Genomic DNA, 21,465 nt, shown 5'->3' on the forward strand with positions numbered 1-21,465 from the left:
TTACCGTGTCAGAGTGATTACGAGCCCCGCTAACCGGATACGTTGGCCCGGTGTGACGCCGGTTGGAAAGCTACCAGGCAGCGGTTGACAAATAGCGCCACTGCTACCTAGCATTAGCATTAGCATTAGCATTAGCTAGGCGGGTCTTGCTGGACGGCCTAAAAAAAAACTAGACCCACCTCCTGGCTGCCCTCATTCAAATTAACGATATCTGACAGCAATAGCCTTTTATCTACTGTTATTATATAAGTAATAGCGATATTTTTTTTAAACAAGTTGGTTCACGACGACTCTTCACACGCTACCTATGTGACGTGTGTTTCTATTTGATAACATTGCGCCAGCTGCTGTTCGCTGATTAGCCTGGTTATGCTAACAGTTAGCAACATAGCCCCCCTCACGATCAAGCTAACGTAGAGGTGCCGGGTGGCAGATAGCGACCTACCTCGGTGTCGTATCCCCCCCCGATACAGCCCGACGGTCAAATCGTCCTCACAGCGTGAATCCGTCTTTGAATTTATAAAAGGGAATATGTGTAATATTATCCTTAAGCTTCCGACAGATGAGTTACCAGACGAGTGAATATCAAAGTTTCGATTTATGGTCTCGCTGACGAACAAGCGGCGCAGTTGCTACATATTGACGAAGAAACGGGGTTTTTCCGAAAGCGCCTGCGCCAGTAAAGAATGACCTCATAACCATAACACACATACCACCGTGTCCCTTTGAAGCTCCCTCATTATATCAATTATGTATCAGTGGAGCTGCGTTTTATCATGACAATGGATTTATTTATACTTATGTAAATGTTTAGCCACATGAATTCAAGCCACGTATCTCAGATATTACTGATTCTACATTATGTGGAAAGCATACCTGAAATTAATAAACAAGTTAAAGTTATGTTACAATATATCTTGAATGTAAAGACTCCAAATGTATTTTTATTGCAGTTACACAGACACATGGCTTAAACAATATTTACTGCCTGACTGTACAGATCCTATATATTTTCTAAAATTAGTGTTTTTATTGTAATATTTTACTCTATTTATTTATATTTTTTATCTGACCTTCCATTTATACTGTTTAACGCGTCTATTATGGAAATTAAATCATTAAAACTTATTTAAAAGGGTTGAACAAGCTGTTCTCAGAGGAAAATAAGGTCCCCAGAATACTGTTTGAGGATAGGAAGGTGGCAGGGTCCGCCACATATAAACAAAGTCAAACATTATGAATGTGTTGACCTTTAAGGTCAGTTTGTTTATTCATTCATGAAAAAGAAGAGAGTTTGTTTATTTAGTTTGTAGTCAATGAAGATCTTTCTTTTCTTATTTAATTTGATAAATACAGTTTTGACAAAACATTATTAGTTGAAACCCTGTTAACTTAATTAAACACATTTTAATTATAATTAGTGGCTATACTACCTTGGCATACTGTTATACATGCATATGACTCATTTTGGTTTAAAACACTTGTGAATAAAGGAAACAGTGTATGTTTTGCAGCAACCATTTCAGAGATACAATTTTCCTGCAAGTAAGCACTGCCCCCTGCTGGTGTATGTTGACCAAACATGTCACATGTATCTCCTTTTATATGATTTCATACAAAATGAAAAGCTCACTGCTGAATTAAAATTAAAATTAATATTTTATGGTTAATATCACAGGTAGATAGTCTAAATTGTGGTAAAAAATACATTCCCATCGTTGCCTGCTTGGGTGAATTTAATTTTTACATACTCCAGAGTTTGACCCCAACTTTCACTCGTCCCATGATATGAATTAAAACCTGTGTTTTGTGTCAACACGTGTCTGATTTTCTCTTCACACACACATTCCTCCAAACCAAGAAGCTCGTGACCGCGCGTTTAAAATTCAAGCGTGGCGAGGAAGACTTGTCGTGAGCGCGCACAGGAGGCTTGACGTCACTGAGGCGCCCTGGCTCTCCTGAGCCGCTGGTACCGCTGGCAGGAAAAAAAAAGAAAGAAAAAAAAAGATGGGAAAATCAGATAGACATCTGACGAGGAATTAACGTAACATGACGGTTTTTGCAGCAGATTTCCACTTGACACGGGATCCGGCATTGGCACCGCTTTGAGCTCCGGCAGACAACGAGAAAAAAGGTAGTTTGTTTGGTTGAGATTTTCCAGCTCTGGCTATTGTGTTAGCGAGGAGGGGGGAGAAAAAATAAGAGGCTCTGCTTGACCACATAATTTGGATGGACTTAGCCTCCATATGTCACGTTTAACATCATACATTTTGCTGTTTTAGCTGTTTTCTGGGTGTTAGCGACACATCTGAGTGAAGGCAGCCGGAGCTTGGAGACGAAAAGCCGAGGAAAAATGGACATGGTTTGATGTGGGTGTCTTCAAAGCGGGCAGACCCTGCACGGTGGCGTTAGGGTCGTACAAAACGCTTTAATTGTGTCACATATTGACACCACATCTCACCTCAGATATCCAGCCATCTGTTTTACAAGCTGTTGTCTCTATATTGTGTTAAATTCAGCGAGTAGGGACATTTTTTTTCTCTCCCCCTTTACGATGTTCACCACGGACAATCCCCTTTTCCCTCCCTTGCTAGTTTTAATCCGTAGCGTCAGCACATTGAGGAGGAGAGAAAAAAAAGGGGGATTCAGAGATTCAATATGTTTTCATCTGATTAAATCTACGAGCCAGTTTGACACACATCTCGAGAAAACGACCACATTTTGGGGCAAACGCGTAGTTTTAGAGGAGGGATTGTCAGCCGTTAGTTAGCCGGTGTTAGCTGCTAGCAAGGCCACGCAGACTGCCCGGTTTAAATGGCTGTGATGGCAATTCAGCGTAAAAAACAGGCTATAAAACAACACAAAGCAGAATATTTTTGACGTATATTAACCTACACAAAGGTCCAAGTCTTGTAATGTTTCTTTTTAAAGTCAAATTGTCCGTCGAGGCTCACACTAAGGTTATAACTTGCCAATGGTTATAACGCTACAGCACTCAGGTGCAACCTTTTTTGTGAAGGATCAAACTTAAAGTCTCCACATCTGACCTGTGTCCTCAGGCAAAAACACAACAGCTGGTTAACTAACAGGGACTTTGTGCTGAGGGACCCCATCTGAGAAGAATTTAGTTCTTAGACGTGACTTTATGCAGTTACATAACTGTCTGTACTGCATGAGGGTATCCAGTTGAGACAGGGAAACCTCAGCACACATTTCTGCTCATTCTCGCTGTGCTGAATGTTAAAAGTAGTTTATATTAAATGTACTATCCCCCCCCCACTTTGCTCGAAGTGGATCGAGGCCCCTTTGCTGACCCTCTGTCGACACCACAGGGTTGCAGAGTTTGGATTTGATGCTGCGTTGTCAATTTTACCTGCATAAGATTTTATTTTACTTGACTACATATTAATAGCACGTCTTAACAGGCAGAAACTGTGCTTTCTTTGCAGATTGGTGTCATAATCTTGTATCTCCTGTACGAAGAGGAGAGTCTGTCGGCCTCGTCTCAGCATCAGACCTCGTAATTTATCATGAACATTGTGTCCACGGGCTCCAGTTGAGGAAGGATTACTACCACATATTCTCACAACCTGTGAAAGTCACAACTACAAAATCAGCAAGAATATATATATATATATAAAGAGAAACTTGAGGCCGTTCTTCAGTTTTGCGATCAGCTTCGAAGATGTACGGTAGTGCCCGCTCTGTCGGCAGAGGGGATGCCAACCACAGTGGAGGAAGAGATGGAGGTGGCACTGGAAGTCAGGGATCTGGCCGTTCCCCTCGCCTTCCCCGCTCTCCTCGGATGGGACACCGTCGCACCAACAGCACCGGAGGCAGCGGAGGGGGTCCTGGAGGACCAGGAGGCAAGACGCTTTCCATGGAGAACATCCAGTCCCTCAACGCTGCGTATGCCACCTCAGGACCAATGTACCTGAGTGACAATGAGGTCGCCATGGCAGGTGACCACATCCCCAAAAGTGGTGGGACAGTGACGACCATGGGGAGGCAGAGGGTGACATATGGATCAAGGGGCAGCAACAGTGGAGTTGTGGCTGCCAGCACCCCCAACATCTCCACCTCAGTGCCTGGCAATGCTGTGCTGCCAGCAGGCATGATGGCAGGTGATGCTCTAGCTTTTGGGGACCACCACATGGCCTCCACTGTGCCCCATTCTCTAAGGCAGGCCAGAGACAACACCATACTGGACCTGCAGGCCCAACTGAAAGAGGTATTTTGTTCATTTATTTTCTCTCTGTCTGATTTTCTCTATCAATAATGTGGAATTTTTGACTTGCTAGGTTGGACAGACCACCTGTACGGTATTTATTTGCCTTTATCCTGCTTCCTCAGGTCCTGCGTGAGAATGAGATGCTGCGGCGAGAAGTGGAAGTTAAGGAGAGCAAGCTCAGTTCCTCCATGAATTCAATCAAGACCTTCTGGAGCCCAGAATTAAAAAAGGAGCGAGCTCTCAGGAAGGATGAAGTTTCTAAGATCACCGTCTGGAAGGAACAATACCGCGTGATTCAAGATGAAGCACAGGTGAGTGTTGGCTTATATTTATTTGAATAGATGCCTTTGCCTCAAAATCCTCGCTTCTGATATCATCAACTCATTTTTCTCAACATCCAACATGTTTGGATGAAAGCATCTCTCCCAGCTTGGGTGTCGGCTTTAGTACAAGTGTGTTTCTCTCTGCATAGGTTAGAGGCAGTTTTTGAACATCTAGTTAATCCTCTTATATGCCACTATATGCTCATGCTTAATAGATGAAAGAGTCCGTAAGTCTAATGGTGGCATTAGCATTTCTGTATGTTTTAGAAATTGCTGGATGTGGTGAACAGGATAAAAATGTGGAGAAGGTACACATTTAAAACTGTGTCTCTCTGTGTGTAGTAGTAGTAGTAGTAGTAGTTGTAGTTGTAGTTTAACCATGGCTGAAAATAAGAAACTAATCTAACAATGTTGTCACTGTAGCAGTGCTAACAGAGCTGTTGTGAATGGCACTTTTGATTCAGCATTTTGTTTACGTGCCTTACAAGAGGATTACATTTAATGTTGTCTGGCTGTTCACAGATGACATTATACATTGAAGAGAAATGATCGAAAAACAGACAAATACATGTTACACATTTGTCTTCTGATGGAAACCTTTACTAAAACGGTAGAACACACTGGTATGGTTTCATCATATTCTCTAAAGGATTAAAAGTATCTATATTCTGTATGACTGTAACGCGGTGTCGACTGCTTTGAGTCCTCTTAAATTTTTAATTACAAGATTTTATCAAGTTCATCCGTCATTCCAGCTTTTTTAAAACAAGGTGTGAAACTTCTAGTATGAGTCTTCGCACCTCCCCTTCCAATACCTGTCAAAATTTAGTATACTGGACTTGAATATGTGTTGCCATTCATCCAAATGGCTTCATTCTTAATTTTAGGTGTGGAAGTCCAGCATTTTCAGATGCCTCCTTTTCTCTGTTGCCACCTCTGTCTGTTTTTTTTATTTTTTATCTTCAGTGGCTCTGTATCAAAAGTAAAGAGACACTGGCATTGATTAATTCAAGGCCAATTCCTTGTTCTCTACTCTGTGTCATCCTGCACACAAAATATTTATTTAATACTAACAAGTGAATAAATATAGGCACAAGGTCTTTTTTTAACACCTACAGTATGTTGAGAGAATTGTGCAAATTGTGTTTCATTAATGAAGAGAAATAGTCTTTGTTTCGCTGTGATTCTTAATGGATGGGCAGATCTATATAATTTGCTGTTTTCACTCCTGCTGAGTCACAAAATCACACTGTGGACTAATTTCCCAGTAATGCCCGACTAGTGCAGGGCTAATCAGTGGGTGCTATAATTTAAAGATGTCTGCTTTCATATGTCAGCCTCCACCTCCCACACTGGCACGAATGCAACGGAAAGCACAGACACACACATGCACACACACACTCTTAGGCATTTGGCTAATTACGGCTTCGGTTAAACTGCTTGCCCTTTTTGAACGCGGGTTCAGCTGACAGTGAATACGTCTGCAAATGTATGTTAACGTTTATGTGTATTGTTTTGATGAGCTTCTGTGCTGATACGTGTTGCTGCCAAAGCTTTTCCCAAATCATTACTTGATTTTTTTTCTTTATGACAAGTGACAGCTATTACCTAGTCTATAACGGTGGGAAATGGCTGTCATCCTCTTTTTCCCATTAGGAAAAAAAAAAGTCAAATAGTCCCCTAATAATCATCACTTATCTCTTGCTAAATACTCCGAACTACATGGATGAAATCCCCAAGGATCATTTTCCTTGTCGATTCATTTGTTGGATTATTTTCTCGATGAATCAGTTAGCTGTTTGGTCTATAAAATGTTCATCAGTGTTTCCCAAAGCACAAGATGATGTCCTCAAATGGCCTTTTTTGTCCACAACCCAAAGATATTCAGTTTACTGTGATAGAGGAATAAAAAAAACAGAAAATATTCACATCTTTTACATTTCTTCTTTAAAAAATTACTCAAACCAATTATTGGATTATCAAAACAGTTGGCAACTTATTGGTTAATTGTAGTTGTAGTAACCGACATACAGTAGTACTAAAGTAAGCGGAGCAGATATTAGCACATTTAACATTTTGTCTTGTATACAGTTTGTCCAGTGCTGTGGTTGAGCTGTAGCAGATGTTTGTGTGCACTCTGTCGTTCCGAGTTATGACCTAGTGTTTGGATCACATCTCCTATTCTTTGTGCTCTCTCAAACACCTGACTGTTATCTCTCCTCGGGCGGAGAGACAGAGAATATGAGGGCTGAGGCAGGTAGAAGGTGTGTGTGTGCGTGCCCGTGCATGTCCGTGCATGTATCTCCTGTGCCTATATTGGGGGGGGTGTCAGTGCAGTCACAGCAGTGAGTCAGCCTTAGTCACGGGGTGGAGACGGTGATGGAGAGGGAGGGTTTAGTGAGAGGAGAGGTGAGAGAATTGGAGGGAGGAGATAGGGCGAGAGCAGGCAAGGTAGATGAATAGTGTGTGTGTGTGTGTGTGTGTGTGTGTGTGTGTGTGTGTGTGTGTGTGTGTGTGTGTGTGTGTGTTTGAGGAGGAGAATAGTGTTTGACGGTGGAGGGAGAAGGAGAGAATGACAAAGGAAGGAGAGGGAGGGGTGCTGGAGGAGGAGGAGGAGGAGGAGGACAGAGAGAAACGAAGGCAGACACTGACTTCTCTCTTTGTTCTGTCGTCTGAAAACGCTCACAGCTGGTTCACACCAGAGTGTAACACAGCCTTGTGTTACTGTCTCAGAGCAGCTCTGCCAAGTGTCCCCGGCGTCAGATGCCACAAACAATGCAATACTATACTGGGCTGATTGTGTTTCACCACTTGTATTTCTCCGTGCATGAAATGTAACACTGTCCACAAAGCACGGCTGTTGGGGGTGCATCTGTCAGGGCATCGCTACATTTTCAGTCATGATGAGAGGCTTATTTTTAACGGGCTATATCACAGTATTCTGCCAGGATCTGTATCAGGATATTCTGCCCCTGTATTATTCAAATAATCAATACATTTCCCTTACATCATGTACCCCATGTGTACATCATTTTGTAATAAAGTCCAGCAAACAGACATAAAAGCACTAACAAATGCCTGTTGTTTGTCTCTAGCATCTTCAGATGACCGTTCAGGCTCTTCAGGATGAGCTGAGGATCCAGAGGGACCTGAACCAGCTGTTCCAGCAAGACCCCGCCAACCAAGGCCGGGACCTGGCCCTGACATCTGAACCAACAGAGGAAAACTACCGGCGGCTACAGGCCGAACATGAGAGGCAGTCCAAAGAGCTCTTCCTCCTCAGAAAGACCCTGGAGGAGATGGAGTTGAGGATTGACACGCAGAAGCAAACCCTGGGAGCCAGAGACGAGTCCATCAAGAAACTTCTGGAGATGCTGCAGAGCAAAGGTTTGTTGGCCCGTAGATTCTGATTCTTTTACAATATTAAAGTCAAAAGAAGAACCAGCAAACTCTTCAAAATAATGAGTCAATATGTTTCTTTTCAAACATTTCGAAATTTCAAAATATCAAATGAAGTCATCAGCGCTCACAGAGAAGTATGTCACGCTTGTAACACTTTCGTTATTACTGATGCAAAGTAGAGCCCAAGGCCTGGAACGCGTCCGTTTCCTTCTGCTTCTGTGAGGCGTTAAAAGTGTTACAGGCATACCAGCGAGTGCAACTTCACTTGATATTTTGGTCTCATACTACAACTTAAAGCTATCCCCATCAGCTCCACCCATGCTCTTTCCCACACTGGCCAAATATGGGTTACTTTGCTCCATAAACTAACCACGATTCATGCTTTAAGCTCAAGTATGCGTCTGAGGCTAAAGGGCTTCATTCAAACCCCTTTGCATAGGTGTCTGCCAAAATACATTCATGTTATGGTCTTAAGGGCACAAAACCTATTTAAACTCCTGAGTATATCTCAGGAAGTTTTCTTTTGTTATTTGTTTTTATTTTATGTTGGCTGTGGGGTTGTGAATCCAGTACTTTCAAAATGTCTTTCCCTGCTGAACAGATGAGCTTTTGTTTGAAGCCCCTGTGTTAGCCTCTGCGAGTGAACCACATGGGTGATCACGCTCGGTCTGGCTGTTACAAAGACTTCAGACTGCATAAATGTCTTTCTTCCAACTTCAGGGCCATCTGCCAAGGCATCAGAGGAGGACCAGGAGCGGACCAGGAGACTGGCTGATGCAGAGATGCACAGGCATCACCTTGAGAGTTTACTGGACCAGAGAGACAGAGAGATTTCTGCACTGAGAGAGGTACTGTCTGGTCCAACTATGGGAAATAAAACATTACATGTTATTGGACTAGTTATGTTGCTTTCTCCCATTTATTCAATGATATAAACTGCACTTTGATATCTCATCCAATCCAGCAGGAGCTGCACCGTCGATATGAGGGAACCCCTGAGTCCACCAAAACTAAGGCTCTACAGACTGTCATCGACATGAAGGTGAGGACTTGAATAAAGAAGTGTGTTTGCGGTGTTTTCGGTCACACATGTGTCATGCTATGGGTGTGTGAACTCCTCTTTATCAACCCCAGGATGCAAAAATCAATTCAATGGAGCGGGGCCTGAGAGACATGGAAGAGGAGCTGCTAATGCTGAAATCCAATGGACTCCTGAGCTGCGAAGAGCGTCAGGAGGAGATGAAGCAGATGGAGGTCTACCGCAGCCACACCAAGTTCATGAAGAACAAGGTCTGAGACGAGTTTAGTTTCTGGATCTTACAATCAGGAAGAAACAGACTTTAATTTGCTAAGTGTCATATCCATCCTTCATCGTCTTTCTTTCCCCCTCGGCCTCATGTTTGTCAGATGGAGCAGGTGAAGCAGGACCTCTCCAGGAAGGACACTGAGCTGCTTGGCTTGCAGACCAAGCTGGAGACCCTCACCAACCAGTTCTCAGACAGCAAGCAGCACATTGAAGTTCTCAAGGAGTCCCTCACTGCCAAGGAGCAGAGAGCCGCCATCTTACAGACAGAGGTACAGTAGATGCATATATATGTATATATATATACACTACTGACCAGAGGGCTTTGCAATATGTTTACAGCAAGGGCACTTTAAAGTCAAAACAAACAAAAACACAGAATTTACCATATGTTAAGGAGGTTGTCTACCTTTTCCTGGCCAGGTGGACGCCTTACGTCTGCGCTTGGAAGAGAAGGAGACAACTCTGAATAAGAAGAGCAAGCAGATACAAGAAATGTCAGAAGAGAAGGGCACACTCAACGGGGAGATCCACGACCTCAAGGACATGCTGGAGGTTAAGGAGCGCAAAGTTAATGTGCTACAGAAGAAGGTGATTTGGACTACGAGCTGTTTCAAAAGTCTTGTTTTGTCTAAAGTGACCACGAAAATACATTCATTATACTGTATCGTGTGCCCTGTGGCTGATCATTTGCTCTGCAGATTGAGAACCTTCAGGAGCAGCTGAGGGACAAGGAGAAGCAGATGAGCAGCCTGAAGGAGCGAGTAAAGTCTTTGCAAGCGGACACCTCCAACACTGACACTGCTCTCACCACACTGGAGGAGTCTCTTGCGGAAAAGGTGAGTTTATGTCTGCATGTTAATTAGCGATACAACGTTACATTTGTGAAGGCAGCACGTATGTGATCGTTGTCTCTGCCTCCTCTTAGGAACGCATCATTGAGCGTCTAAAGGAGCAGCGAGACCGAGATGACCGGGAAAAGACGGAGGAACTTGACTCGAACAAGAAAGAACTGAAAGAGTTAAAGGAGAGACTGAGTTTACTGCAGGGAGACCTGTCAGACAGAGAGGTGAGAAACGGATTCAGGAACACGAGTTCACACAAATACAGGCAAACTCTTGTTTACTGTGGTTCTATTAATAAAGTGAAACTGCCTGAAATGAGCGTCAGGCTTTTTCCATTAGTCTCTTTTTCGATGAGTCACGGAGGCCTGTATTAAATCTAATGTATTTTCAGTCTCCTCAGGCTCTGTTAGTTTGATAAGCAGGAACAGGTTCATCTATATTTCTGTCTCTGTGTGTGTATGTGCAGACGTCTCTGTTGGACCTGAAGGAGCATGCATCATCCCTGGCCTCCTCAGGGCTAAAGAAAGACTCCAAACTCAAGAGTATGGAGATTATCTTCGAGCAGAAGAAGGAGGAGTGCCTCAAACTGGAGAACCAGCTTAAGAGAGTAAGATCCTTCAGCACTAACATGATGTTACTTAATGATTTTCACTCATTTGACAGCGACCTGGGGACACGGAAGCGAATACAACTGCTTTCTAACTGGCTGCCCGTCTTTTGTCAGGCCCAAAATGCAACCCTGGAGGCTCAGGCCAACACCGAGCTGGCCGAGCGCATTAAGAACCTCGAGCAGGAAGTGGCTCGCCACAAAGAGGACTCTGGGAAGGCCCAGGCTGAGGTGGACCGCCTGCTGGAGATCCTTCGGGAAATGGAGAATGAGAAGAATGACAAGGACAAAAAGATCAATGAGCTGGAGAGGTGGGTGGAAACATGGACGTTGGTGACTCTCTGGAATAAATAGTGTCTCTAATGATTCTGTTATGTGCTGTTTTTGTGGTGTTTGACAGCTACAGAGCGTTTTCTACTGTCTTTTTTCGTTCTCCTGCTACTTTAGAGTTATGACCACTAAATTGTCTTTCAGTGATATCATGTCACTCTGGAGAACGTTGCCCCCGAGCACATTAAATAGTGGATTTTATTGTAATTTGGAAAGCTGCCATTTGGCATTTTAGCAGTATTGCTTTGAAAGCTGGTAGATAGTAGGTAGGTACGGCTGCAGTCGTTAAAGGCAAGCCATCTTTCATGTAATGTTTTCTATGTTTGTCTTCTACTTGTGGTGAATCATGTGACTTTATGACACAGAGTCAAAGACACCACATAATCCTATAGCTCTTTCTCTTTTCTCCATCTTCCTGGCCTGAGTCTGTTTTTCTCTTTACTGCTTTCTTGTCTTTACACCGGAAACCTTTCACCCCACCAGTTTGACCTCCAGGTTAGTATTTGCTTCTTCGTCTCTCTCTCCCGACCCTGACATCCTTACTCTCCTCATCTTTTGCTCACATTTCTCTCCCTTGTTTTTCTCCATCTTTTACCCCTCCATAGTATGTGATGCAGCAAGCAACTGCTTTGTCTTAACCTATTGAACTCTTTGTCTTTTCTCATACTTCTGTTCATGCTCATTGTTCCTGTTTTCCCTTGCTTTCCCCTGCTTTATTGTTCCCTCTCACCCTAATATCAGAGATGGATTTTTGCAGGTCTGTTTAAAGTCTGTAAGGCTTTGCTCGTAACTGTTATGTCAGAATATTTAAAAAAGGGGATCACATCTCTTGATGGCCATATTTGATTTAGAAATAGCTTGTATTTGCTGCCTGACACTGTATTTACTTGGCATGCAATTATCATCCTATCCAGATTTACTTGGTTCATATCTGTAATCAAACATAAGACATTTGCACTTTTCCCCAAGTTACCGACAATATAAAATTGGAGTGATTATTTACATGTACATGTCAAGTGGGACAATAGTCTAACATATACATAACATGTATCTTCTCCCATGTATGGTGTCCCTGTAGGCAGATGAAGGACTCGACGAAGAAGGTGGCGTCTCTGAAGCACAAGGAGCAAGTGGAGAAGAGTAGGAATGCTCGACTCATGGATGAGGCCAGGAAGAGGGAGGACAACCTGTCTGAGAACTCACAGCAGGTGAAGGTGAGGATTGGACTGTGCAAACCTCGCAGTTCACATTTTCTGGCACCAACTTACTAATCCACCAATCAGTCCGGTTCAGTTTTGTGTTTCCATTATCAAAAGTCGTGGATGGGACCAAAAGAACCGCTCTGTGCCATCTTGATTTTCGACACACTTTTTTTTTTTTGAGGTACCTAGAACACTGATCCAATACTGAGAGGTGGAGTGAAAACACTGCATACCACTGATTGGTCAGTCTTTTGTCTCACTGCCTGCAGCAGAGAGATGATGAATGCTAGCAGAGGAGAAAAAGGTTGCTAGTCTGTAAATGTCGTCAGTCGGGCAGTAATGTACAGTGTAGGTCACAGTGTGTCCGTTTATAAAAGCAGCAGCCTCTCAAGAGATCTAGCGTTAAGGTACAGTTACCATGGGTTACATAAAGGTTCAAAGGGTACTATACTTTGCTGGAGACGTAGCTTGAAACCATAATCCTACATCTGTTCTGAAGGACACTCTGCGTCAGAAGGCGGAGCGCATTGAGGAGCTGGAGGAGGCCTTAAGGGAGAGCGTTCAGATCACCGCTGAGCGAGAGATGGTGCTGGCACAGGAAGAGGCTGCCAGGTCACTGCAGGAGAAACAGGTACACAAAACAAACACACATAGCACACATACGACGGTGCCGTATTAATCAAGCCACAGGAGCACACCTACAGCACATGCATATTTGTACACAGATAAAGGAAACGCCTTCATCTACTGAGATTCTCCCTCACCTGTTTGCTGCCACTGTGGTGTTTCTCCTCCTTCCTTCACCTCCTTCCTCTCCTCTGGCCTCCTTCTCTTTCTCATTTCTTTCATTTTGGTTTTCTCTTGTTTTCTCTCTGCTGCACACCGCCTCTCAGAAGCACTCACTCAAACCAATGCATGAGTCCAACCTCGCCCAAATTAAGTGGTCCAAGGTATGAGCCCAGTGCGTGTGACCTCCAACACTGACGGGGGTTGACACACTAACCACAACGCCTCTACGATTCATGCAGTCCCGTACAACCACCCTGCAGTTTTTCAGGACATTTATGTTGTTGGATTGCATTATGTTGTAAGGCGTTGCTGTTTGCAACCTGTGTAATTTTAATGTGATTTTGTTTACCTGCTGTTTGCTTATGAAACAAAGCAATGCTGAGTAGTGGTTCGCTCATACAGCACAAAGCAGCCAATAAAATTTATCATTTGTGGATGAATTATTCACTCTTTCTTTCAGTCAATTGTAATTAAAGCTTATTGATATGAAACAATGGTACTATTGTGCCCTTTTATATAGTAAATAACAGGTAAAAGTTATTGTAGTGCTGTAGTTTCAATGGTATCTGTGTTATAGTTTACTCAGTCCTTCCCAAAAAGCCCACATGAATTCTGCTGCCCCTGCCTCTAATTAGAGCTCTTCATACTGGCAAGTCATGATAAAAAGCCCCATGCATTCACTGATGGATTTGGGGGATCTGTTTCACTCTATTCATGATTGAGTTGTTGTTGGTGTGTGTGTGTGTGTGTGTTCCCAGATGGAGGAGCTGCTGGGGGCCATGGAGAAGGTGAAGCAGGAGCTGGAGTCGATGAGGGCTAAGCTGGCCTCCACCCAGCAGTCTCTGTGTGAGAAAGAAGCACACCTCTCAACCCTGCGAGCTGAGCGCAGGAAACACCTGGAGGAGGTGCTGGAGATGAAGTAAGACACACACACACACACACACTCGCAGTAGGGTGGAGTAGACTGTGGAGTATCGATTGCTGCCTTCATCTTGTAAAATGTCATCCAATTCTAGCCTTCCCCAGCTGGTGGGATGATTTTGCACAATGAATAATAAATGATAATTGAGCTATTTACTTGTGTGGTTAAATGCCATGTTGTTCGATCCCCACCTAACAGGCAGGAGGCGCTGTTGGCTACTATCAGCGAGAAGGACGCTAACATCGCCCTGCTGGAGTTGTCCTCCTCTAAGAAGAAGAAGACCCAGGACGAGGTGACTCAGCTGAAGCGGGAGAAGGACAGACTGGTGCAGCAGCTCAAACAGCAGGTGGGGAGGAGGCTGCTGCATGATTGAGGGGTTGTCCTGTTATTTCCATTTATCTTTTCTACACTTCTCGCACACAATATGTTCACCAGTAGGGAATAGAGCTCAGAGGTCTTATCAGGAAACCCTTTGGAAAAATTGGATGTCAGTGTAGCTTTTCAGTAACACAGAAGTTTGTGTTATCACCAGACTGCAAAGTTACAAGCCAAATTCCAGTAAATTATGCCTTCAGCATTAAAACCCTTGAGGTTTCTCTGTCACACTGGGGGGTAACTTTTTCTCTCAGCAGTATTTGAAGTCCCTGGATGTAGACCACCATACTCTCTCCCTCTAACCACGAGCCAACCAAAAAGTAACCTAAAACAATGGCTGCATATGAGACGGGCTTCCCTGTATGCTGGCTGCACACAAAGGTTTTAAATTCATGCAGTCTCTTTCTCCTAAATCTTTGCCAGCCTTATTTTGAAATGTAAAGTGGGGTAATTATATAAGATTCACCCAAGTCCTCTCGATTCTGTATACAAAATAGATTTGAAAAGAGATATAGTTCTCTGAAATGCGGTATATTAATGTTTTGCATGATGATGAAGAGTCAAAACATTACAGGAACGTTTAAGTGTTAGAACAACCAGGGGTCTATATTTGTTGTTGGAGACAGGTTTCCTGATGCTTAGAACATTTTACTGATCTTGGGACCTGTTCGATACATTGACATTGAATAGCACAGGTGTAGATAATAAGATAAATGATGGCTAAATTATCATTAAGCTGGTGGTGGTGGTGTTGTGCATGCTGGCACACTGTCATGACTTACAGGGAGACTTGAATAGAAACGCCTGTGGTTTTCTTAGAATAGAATAGAAACACCTGTGAGTCACAATATCTGCTGTGAAAAAAGGCCTTTTGTCTGACTCCTGTTGGTACTGCTGGACTCAATTCTAGGACATAGCCATGTTGGCAAACCTCAGCTTATTTATGCTCAAGTTTTTCATTCCAGCCTCAGATATCTCTTTTTAATGACACTGAAGGATTTTTTTTATTCCTACCAGGCTTGTTCTGATACCAATAATAGTATCAGAAATGCCTCCGGTGCAGCCTAAAATGCTGGATAGGGTATCGAAGCGTCTATGCACCTATCTGATACCATGTAAAGTATTACGTATACTTCCTGGCGTGTCCCATACACCTGAATGCAACTTAACAGAATTTTTTAGCACAAGTAGCCGATGGTGATGAGACCCATGTGCATCAAATAGAGTGCCTGAATCAAAAGTGCCCCAAAAAAATCAACTTTAAAGTAGTTTCAACTGGATAAAATGGCCGTTTTGCTCGCTGTACTACTGCTGTTTTAGAGCGATGAAGAAGAACTGGATTTTTTCACTGTAGTCTAATGTTAGTCAGAGCTAGCTAAATGTCAGCGACTTATGCTGGAAAAGTAGAAGTAAAATGACGGAGCGCATGCAAGGCCTTAGCTTTTTCAAAGAATTGGTATTTATTCCCAGATCTTTTTTTTTTTGTGTGTGTGTGTTTTGACTGTCACACTAGAAATTCAAAGAAAGCTCTATGGCAGTCATTCTCTGTATGCATTTGCTCATGTTTTACAAAGTGTTTAACCTTTAGCCAATGGTAGCAATCGTATTATATTCATACAGAGTTGCTAGTTTACAGCTTTAAAAAATAATTCAGTTAAATACTTTGTTCCCATGTCAACACAGTTGGTATGGATATGCCTGTAGTAGTAGTAATAATAATAATAACAATAATATAAATACTTTTTTTTTTTTTTTAATGCTCTGGTATCTGGTCAGTACTAAGTATCAGGTGATATGTGGTATGGGAATCAGTATCGGGTAGGAAAAAATGTTGTTGGAACGTCTCTAATTCTTACTGTGTTTATTTCACAGACTCAGAACAGAATGAAACTGATGGCAGACAACTATGAGGATGATCATCTGAAGACTGCCCCTGACCAGACAAATCACAAACCCTCTCCAGATCAGGTAGCTTAACCCAACCACAAACTTTTCATCCCGGACAGCTTGAATAAACGTTCTGCAGTTGATCGGTTACGTCTGTCGTAAACAAGGTTGAACTGTTGCCTGTTGGATGGAAGTTTTCTTCTGTTTTTAACTTTTTTCTTCTGTATACACACTAACCAAATGTTCCTCTCTAATGCTGCGATTGGCTTACCTTGTGGCTAACAGGATGATGAGGAGGGTATTTGGGCGTAGCCAACCTTTTGCCCTCCCCCTCCCCTCCTCTCTCTCTCAGCCATTTTGTTCAGAAGGGTGAGCTCGTATGAAAAGCCAAACCCGACACACCTTTCTTCTCCATCGGTGCTCTGTGGCATGTTTACTTATCCTCATTCATTGTGGTTTTCCTTTATCCGCTCGTCTTAATGTTGATGGTCATTGTTGCCTGGTCTTTTCTGTGATGGCACTCATCCTGTGCTTTAACAACACTGTTCATTTTTTTGCTTATTATTGGCTGATGGGACGTGGATTAGTGGCGTGTGTTTGTGTGTTGCATGCGGGAGCAAAGAGGATGAGATGATTGTGATCCTTGTTCAGTCTCACTCTAAAGCATCTTAACTTTGCATGGCACTGCTCTGACACAAGTGATTAGCTCCTCACATTTTGACTTACACTGACAGGTGCTGCATTGGGTATTGGGACGGTTTAACCTCAGTGTAATCAGCGGTTGAGTAAGTCGCTTTAAGACACTTTGTCGAGCTGCACATACTTAAATGACACAGGATTCTCTAGAAGGCTGGCTCTAATGTGAGATGGTGATGGGAGCATGCATGCAGATGATGATGTTTTGATTTTCTCCCATAAAACACTTTTTTTTGTGTTTTTGTGTCTTTCATTATGTTCAACCATCGAAACCCTCATTAAACTTCCATGAAGTCTAAAGAAAATGATTTCTTTCTTTCATTTTCACTCGTATATAAATTTGTCCCTTTACTGCTCTGCCTCCTCACACTTTCTTCCTCTTCTTCCTCCCACCCTGCAGATGATCCCCCCTCTTCTAGCCCTGTCCCAGAACCGCAGTAAGCTCAAGCTCTACATCGCCCACCTGACGGACCTCTGCCATGACCGGGACCCCAGCATCCTCAGCCAGCTCACGCCGCCCTCTCACTACCACCACAGCGACCCAGAAGACTGGGAGAAGGACCTCCAGAAGATGACTGTCGAACAGGTAGAGGAGGAACTCTCAGCTGCTCTGTTATTCATCCCTGCATTTGTAATTACCAATTTGTAATATAATAACAGGTATATTAGCCTGAAGAAAACCCTAGCAGGCGTGACATGTAGTGTCTGCAAGGTAATCCTTTGAGGCAACAACGACCGTCAATGTTACGTCACCTAAAAGTGCTTGTTTTTCTCATTGACATGCTGAGGTTGTTATTCAAGTGTCTGACAAAATTACGGAATTACAATTTGATTTTTTTATTCCTCCACCGCATATTTTTGGCCATAACTCAAGAATTAATACAATAATTACGATAGAATTTGACATACAAATATCTTATAGGATAAAATGAAGTTATTACATTTGATATCCAAAAGGTCAAGAGGGTAAATGCACTGTGACATCATGATATTTTGCAAATAATGTTCTGAGCATCACCGCCACAGCTCAGGAACAGCAGTACTATTGTTTAATTCACTTTAAAAATCTGAGTGTTCCTATTGGTTGCTTTAATCCAGCGAATGAGTTAAAAAAAAGCCTTTTTTAGTTTTAGAAAAATGCAGACTTTTGTTGACGCTTGGAAACTAATTCATGTTTGTCTCTCCAGTTGGAGCGAGAGCTGGAGGTGTGTGAGAAGGAGAGCGGAGAGCTGCAGGAGTACGCCAACTCTGTCCTCCAGCAGATCGCAGACTACTGCCCCGACATCCTAGAGCAGGTCGTCAATGCCCTGGAGGAGTCGTGCTGACAACTGACCTCAGACATAACCTGTAGCTGAGCCCCCTACCTCCACTCAATGAGGCTCCCGGAAGGATGAGTGAAAGCTGGGGCATTATCTCGCCCCACTGAGCTCTTCTTCCTCGCTCCCTTCGTCCACCCCGTAACAAAAAAAAAATGTTCAAGTGCTTTCCTGTCTCGTGTGTCTCTCATGTCAGGCCTGCAAAACTGAATTGGGGATGTTCACGAAGTCTGTGGCAGTGTTGTCAAATACGGCAGATATCACAGTGGGACGAGAAGTTAAAATCTATCCCTTTAGCATTTGTGAACTCACCAAATTCACCTGCTTTGCTTAGAAAAATGTCATTGCACACCTGTAAGTCAGGGACAGGTGCGTTGGGAGAGAAAAAGGAAAATCAGATGAAAGAAGCAAACTTCCGCACAAAGTCTTGGAGTATACTGCCAACCTTCCTCTCCCTAGACGGCTTCATTCAGAGCAGGAAGTGCTGGATCAAGCACAGTTACCTTACTCACTTCTATCTCAGTCTTTTTAGATTCCTGTCACAAATCCTTCAAGTGTTAAAGGGGTAAACGTATTCCTTACACGGGGCAGGAAAGCACTTCATGTCAACTGGGGAGCTGCTACATCTAGAGGGGAGCAGAGGGGCTGAGTTCAGTGGGCAAATCATGGAGCCATGTAGATGCTTGTTTTTGTATTTTAGTCAGTAACTAGTTAGAGATGCAGCTACTGGTGGCCGATCATCCGAACACTTAGGAAATGCCACTTTTTTAACCAAATAAAGCAGCACGTTCTCCAAATGTTTCCACTCCCAGCCTCGGAGCTGTGGACGTGTCGCCGTTGTAGCCGGGATTAAGTTGTAGGTACGTTTTACTGTGCAGTCTGTGGCTGGGTCACTGGCACAAGAGGGGGATCAAGGCCCGACCTTTGGCACAGATCAGAGGTCGGCTTTTTAAGTTCTCAAATAGGAGTGTGTGTGAGAGAGAGAGAGAGGAAGCAAAAAAAAAAAAAGAGCTTTTATTCTCGGTGACGTATTAAGTTTTTGATGGTTTTGCACACAACGTCCACTTGATTATGAGGTATGCAATGTTTCTTTTGAGAAGTGGCCTTTGAGCATGCACAGAGATCAGTACTGGACCTAATGCAGGGATATTTGTTTCTCTGTAATATTGGTGCTAAGGCATGATGTAAGAACTTTACGATCTGATCCACTGATCATTCAGTCTCATCCAAAGTTTCTATAGATGTTACTTAAAGCCCACCTGATCTTTAGTTTGTCGACTGAAGAATACAAGCGACTCCCCCTCCGTTTCTTTCTTGTATTTTTCAGATCACTTACAGATGCAAGTGATGCCTCTTTTATTGTATTTTTTGAAATCTTCAGGGCTGAGGTTTTTAATTACTAAGTGCATCTACATTTACAGGAAATGAAAGTCACTTTTCAGCAGATTTTGACTTTTTAGATCAGTTTGTAAATAACGTGATATTTAACACGTACAGTGACTGAATAAAGGTAATTAAGTGGAAGGTGTTGTGCATTCTTTAAAAAAAAAAAAAAATCTGAAAAAGTTAAAAGCAGTGCAGTTGTCTTTTGTGTCTAATTTTGTCTCCGGGACAAAATGTGTGTGTGTGACAGTACTGCCATAACTTGCGGAAAGTCATGTTCTATAGAGATATATATAAATATAAAACATATATATATATATAAAAATGTTTACTGTATGGATATGCATTGAATGTTTGCACAGAATCTTGAAGAGCGAGCTGCTCTGAACAAAAATGACCGTCGAGTTAGTGTCCTCAGCAGAAACTGAGGAGAGAAGTGTCAAAAAAAACTTTTGTGTCAAAATAACGTGTGAACTACAAATGTTTTCAAACCGTGACTGTGTGATGGGAGAGTACTTTTCTTGCATTTATTTCTAACCGTCATTATTTTTTCTTAATATATTTTCACCACACGGTGATGTAAATGTATTATCCTGAGACTCCAGTGTTGTTGTCTTTTCTTCTGACCTGTTCTGTCGATAGTTTCTGTTGCTTGATGTCAAAGACAGACTGTGCCTGAAGGATTAAAATAGTCTCCAACCATCATGCCCCCCCCCCTGCTGTTATGAAAGGAACATAATGTTATGAAACAAGTCGTGAAAAAGTTCTTCTAACAAACATCCCATGTATTGTTGATCACAGATAAATGAGGGTGGGTGGATTTTTTTACTAAAACGCACCCCCCTGGTTTTTGGAGGATGTTAGTTGGATGCTTATTTTCGTGCTTCTTGTCCGTCGAACCTCTCTGACGCGAGATTAATTTCTCTGCGTCCCTTTTAACCCCTCGCCTCTCACCACTGGGTTCAGAGGAAGAAGAGAGCTTTTATTTTTTATTTTTTGAAGTGTTTAATTTCCCTTACTTTGGCCTGTGTGTCCCCGCCCTTGCCTTAACGTCTCGTCTTCTTTTTCTCGACTCCTTACTGAGGAACACAGAGCTGATTAAGGGGCTTCTGTCAACTTCATGGTATTTGTTTTCATTTTTTCTTTTCTTTTTTGCATTTGTAATGAGAAATGTACTGCCTTCTGTCTGTTCGTGTTAAGAATCAAACTGTGTAAAAAGAAAGCAAAACAGACATGTTTGTGAGTTATTTGGATTTTGTATGTATGTAAATAAATAAATTATAAGCCTTGGTTTCTTGTTTCTCTTTTTTCCCCCCCAACTAGCCTCAAACATTTACAATAGACACCTCTGTTCATTAACTTTTAAAGAAAGCTCCACCCAAACGCATGAAAGCTTTATTCTTTAAGCAGAAAACAAGCCCTCCATTTGATTTCACATTTGCAGCTGCTATATATTTAAAGGCAAAAAAAGGGACTTTTAAGTGGAGTTTTTGTGTAGAGCTCAGAAATATATCAATATTCTCTTGTTACTGTGTTATGATACTATTTACAGTCTTAGATTTTGGATGTTGTTGTATCGTGATGTGGCAGAAGTGTTGTCTTTGTGGGTTTTAAGGGCTGCATTGCAGTAAAGTTGTGTCATTTTCCGAGCTTACCAGACTGTTCCACTTGTTGTAATACTTTCCTTCACCCGCTTAGTCATTATATCAACATTACTGACGATTATTTATCAAAAATCTCACAGTCTGTGTTCAGATTTCACCACTTATCAGTAATAAAGTTATATAAGTCAGAATTATTGAGAACATTCATTACAGACGGACCAGGGTAGTACTTCTGGGATGCAGATGTGTA

General features: G+C 42.6%; 2 protein-coding genes across 5 annotated transcripts in view; one reads left to right on the forward strand and one right to left on the reverse strand.

Annotated features, from left to right (window-relative positions):
* wnk1a (WNK lysine deficient protein kinase 1a) overlaps positions 1–650 on the reverse strand; it is a 28,310-nt gene extending 27,660 nt beyond the window's left edge. For 2 of the 3 annotated variants that reach the window (XM_073472969.1, XM_073472966.1), the window contains exon 1: positions 446–650. The gene's annotated coding sequence lies outside the window, so the exon portion shown is untranslated. Of the gene's footprint in view, positions 1–4; positions 175–445 lie in introns of those variants that run through there. The other variant, XM_073472968.1, reaches the window with a different exon arrangement.
* Positions 651–3,456: 2,806 nt separating this feature from the next.
* Positions 3,457–20,901, forward strand: LOC141001081 (ELKS/Rab6-interacting/CAST family member 1-like). Of its 2 annotated transcripts, none has more exons than XM_073472035.1 (19): positions 3,457–4,231; positions 4,354–4,542; positions 7,650–7,941; positions 8,677–8,804; positions 8,921–8,998; positions 9,091–9,246; positions 9,364–9,531; positions 9,683–9,850; positions 9,961–10,098; positions 10,188–10,328; positions 10,571–10,711; positions 10,829–11,022; positions 12,120–12,255; positions 12,743–12,874; positions 13,791–13,951; positions 14,153–14,300; positions 16,202–16,297; positions 17,313–17,498; positions 18,100–20,901. In XM_073472035.1, the coding sequence occupies exons 1-19, from the start codon at positions 3,686–3,688 to the stop codon at positions 18,235–18,237; spliced, it is 3,336 nt and encodes a 1,111-aa protein (XP_073328136.1). In that variant the 5' UTR covers positions 3,457–3,685; the 3' UTR covers positions 18,238–20,901. The 2 variants fall into 2 exon arrangements, with proteins under 2 accessions (XP_073328136.1, XP_073328137.1); XM_073472036.1 differs by having other exon boundaries at positions 8,924–8,998.
* The last annotated feature ends 564 nt before the right edge of the window (positions 20,902–21,465 follow it).

The sequence above is a fragment of the Pagrus major genome, chromosome 8 (genome assembly GCF_040436345.1).
Source record: "Pagrus major chromosome 8, Pma_NU_1.0".
Classification (NCBI taxonomy): Eukaryota; Metazoa; Chordata; class Actinopteri; order Spariformes; family Sparidae; genus Pagrus; species Pagrus major.

Bases quoted from the DNA above. Each gene is read 5' to 3' on its own strand.
- LOC141001081 (XM_073472035.1), top strand. From the start codon at position 3,686: ATGTACGGTAGTGCCCGCTCTGTCGGCAGAGGGGATGCCAACCACAGT. The intron at 7,942-8,676 runs GTTTGTTGGCCC...TTCCAACTTCAG, and splicing joins GGAGATGCTGCAGAGCAAAG to GGCCATCTGCCAAGGCATCA. The intron at 9,851-9,960 runs GTGATTTGGACT...TTTGCTCTGCAG, and splicing joins TTAATGTGCTACAGAAGAAG to ATTGAGAACCTTCAGGAGCA.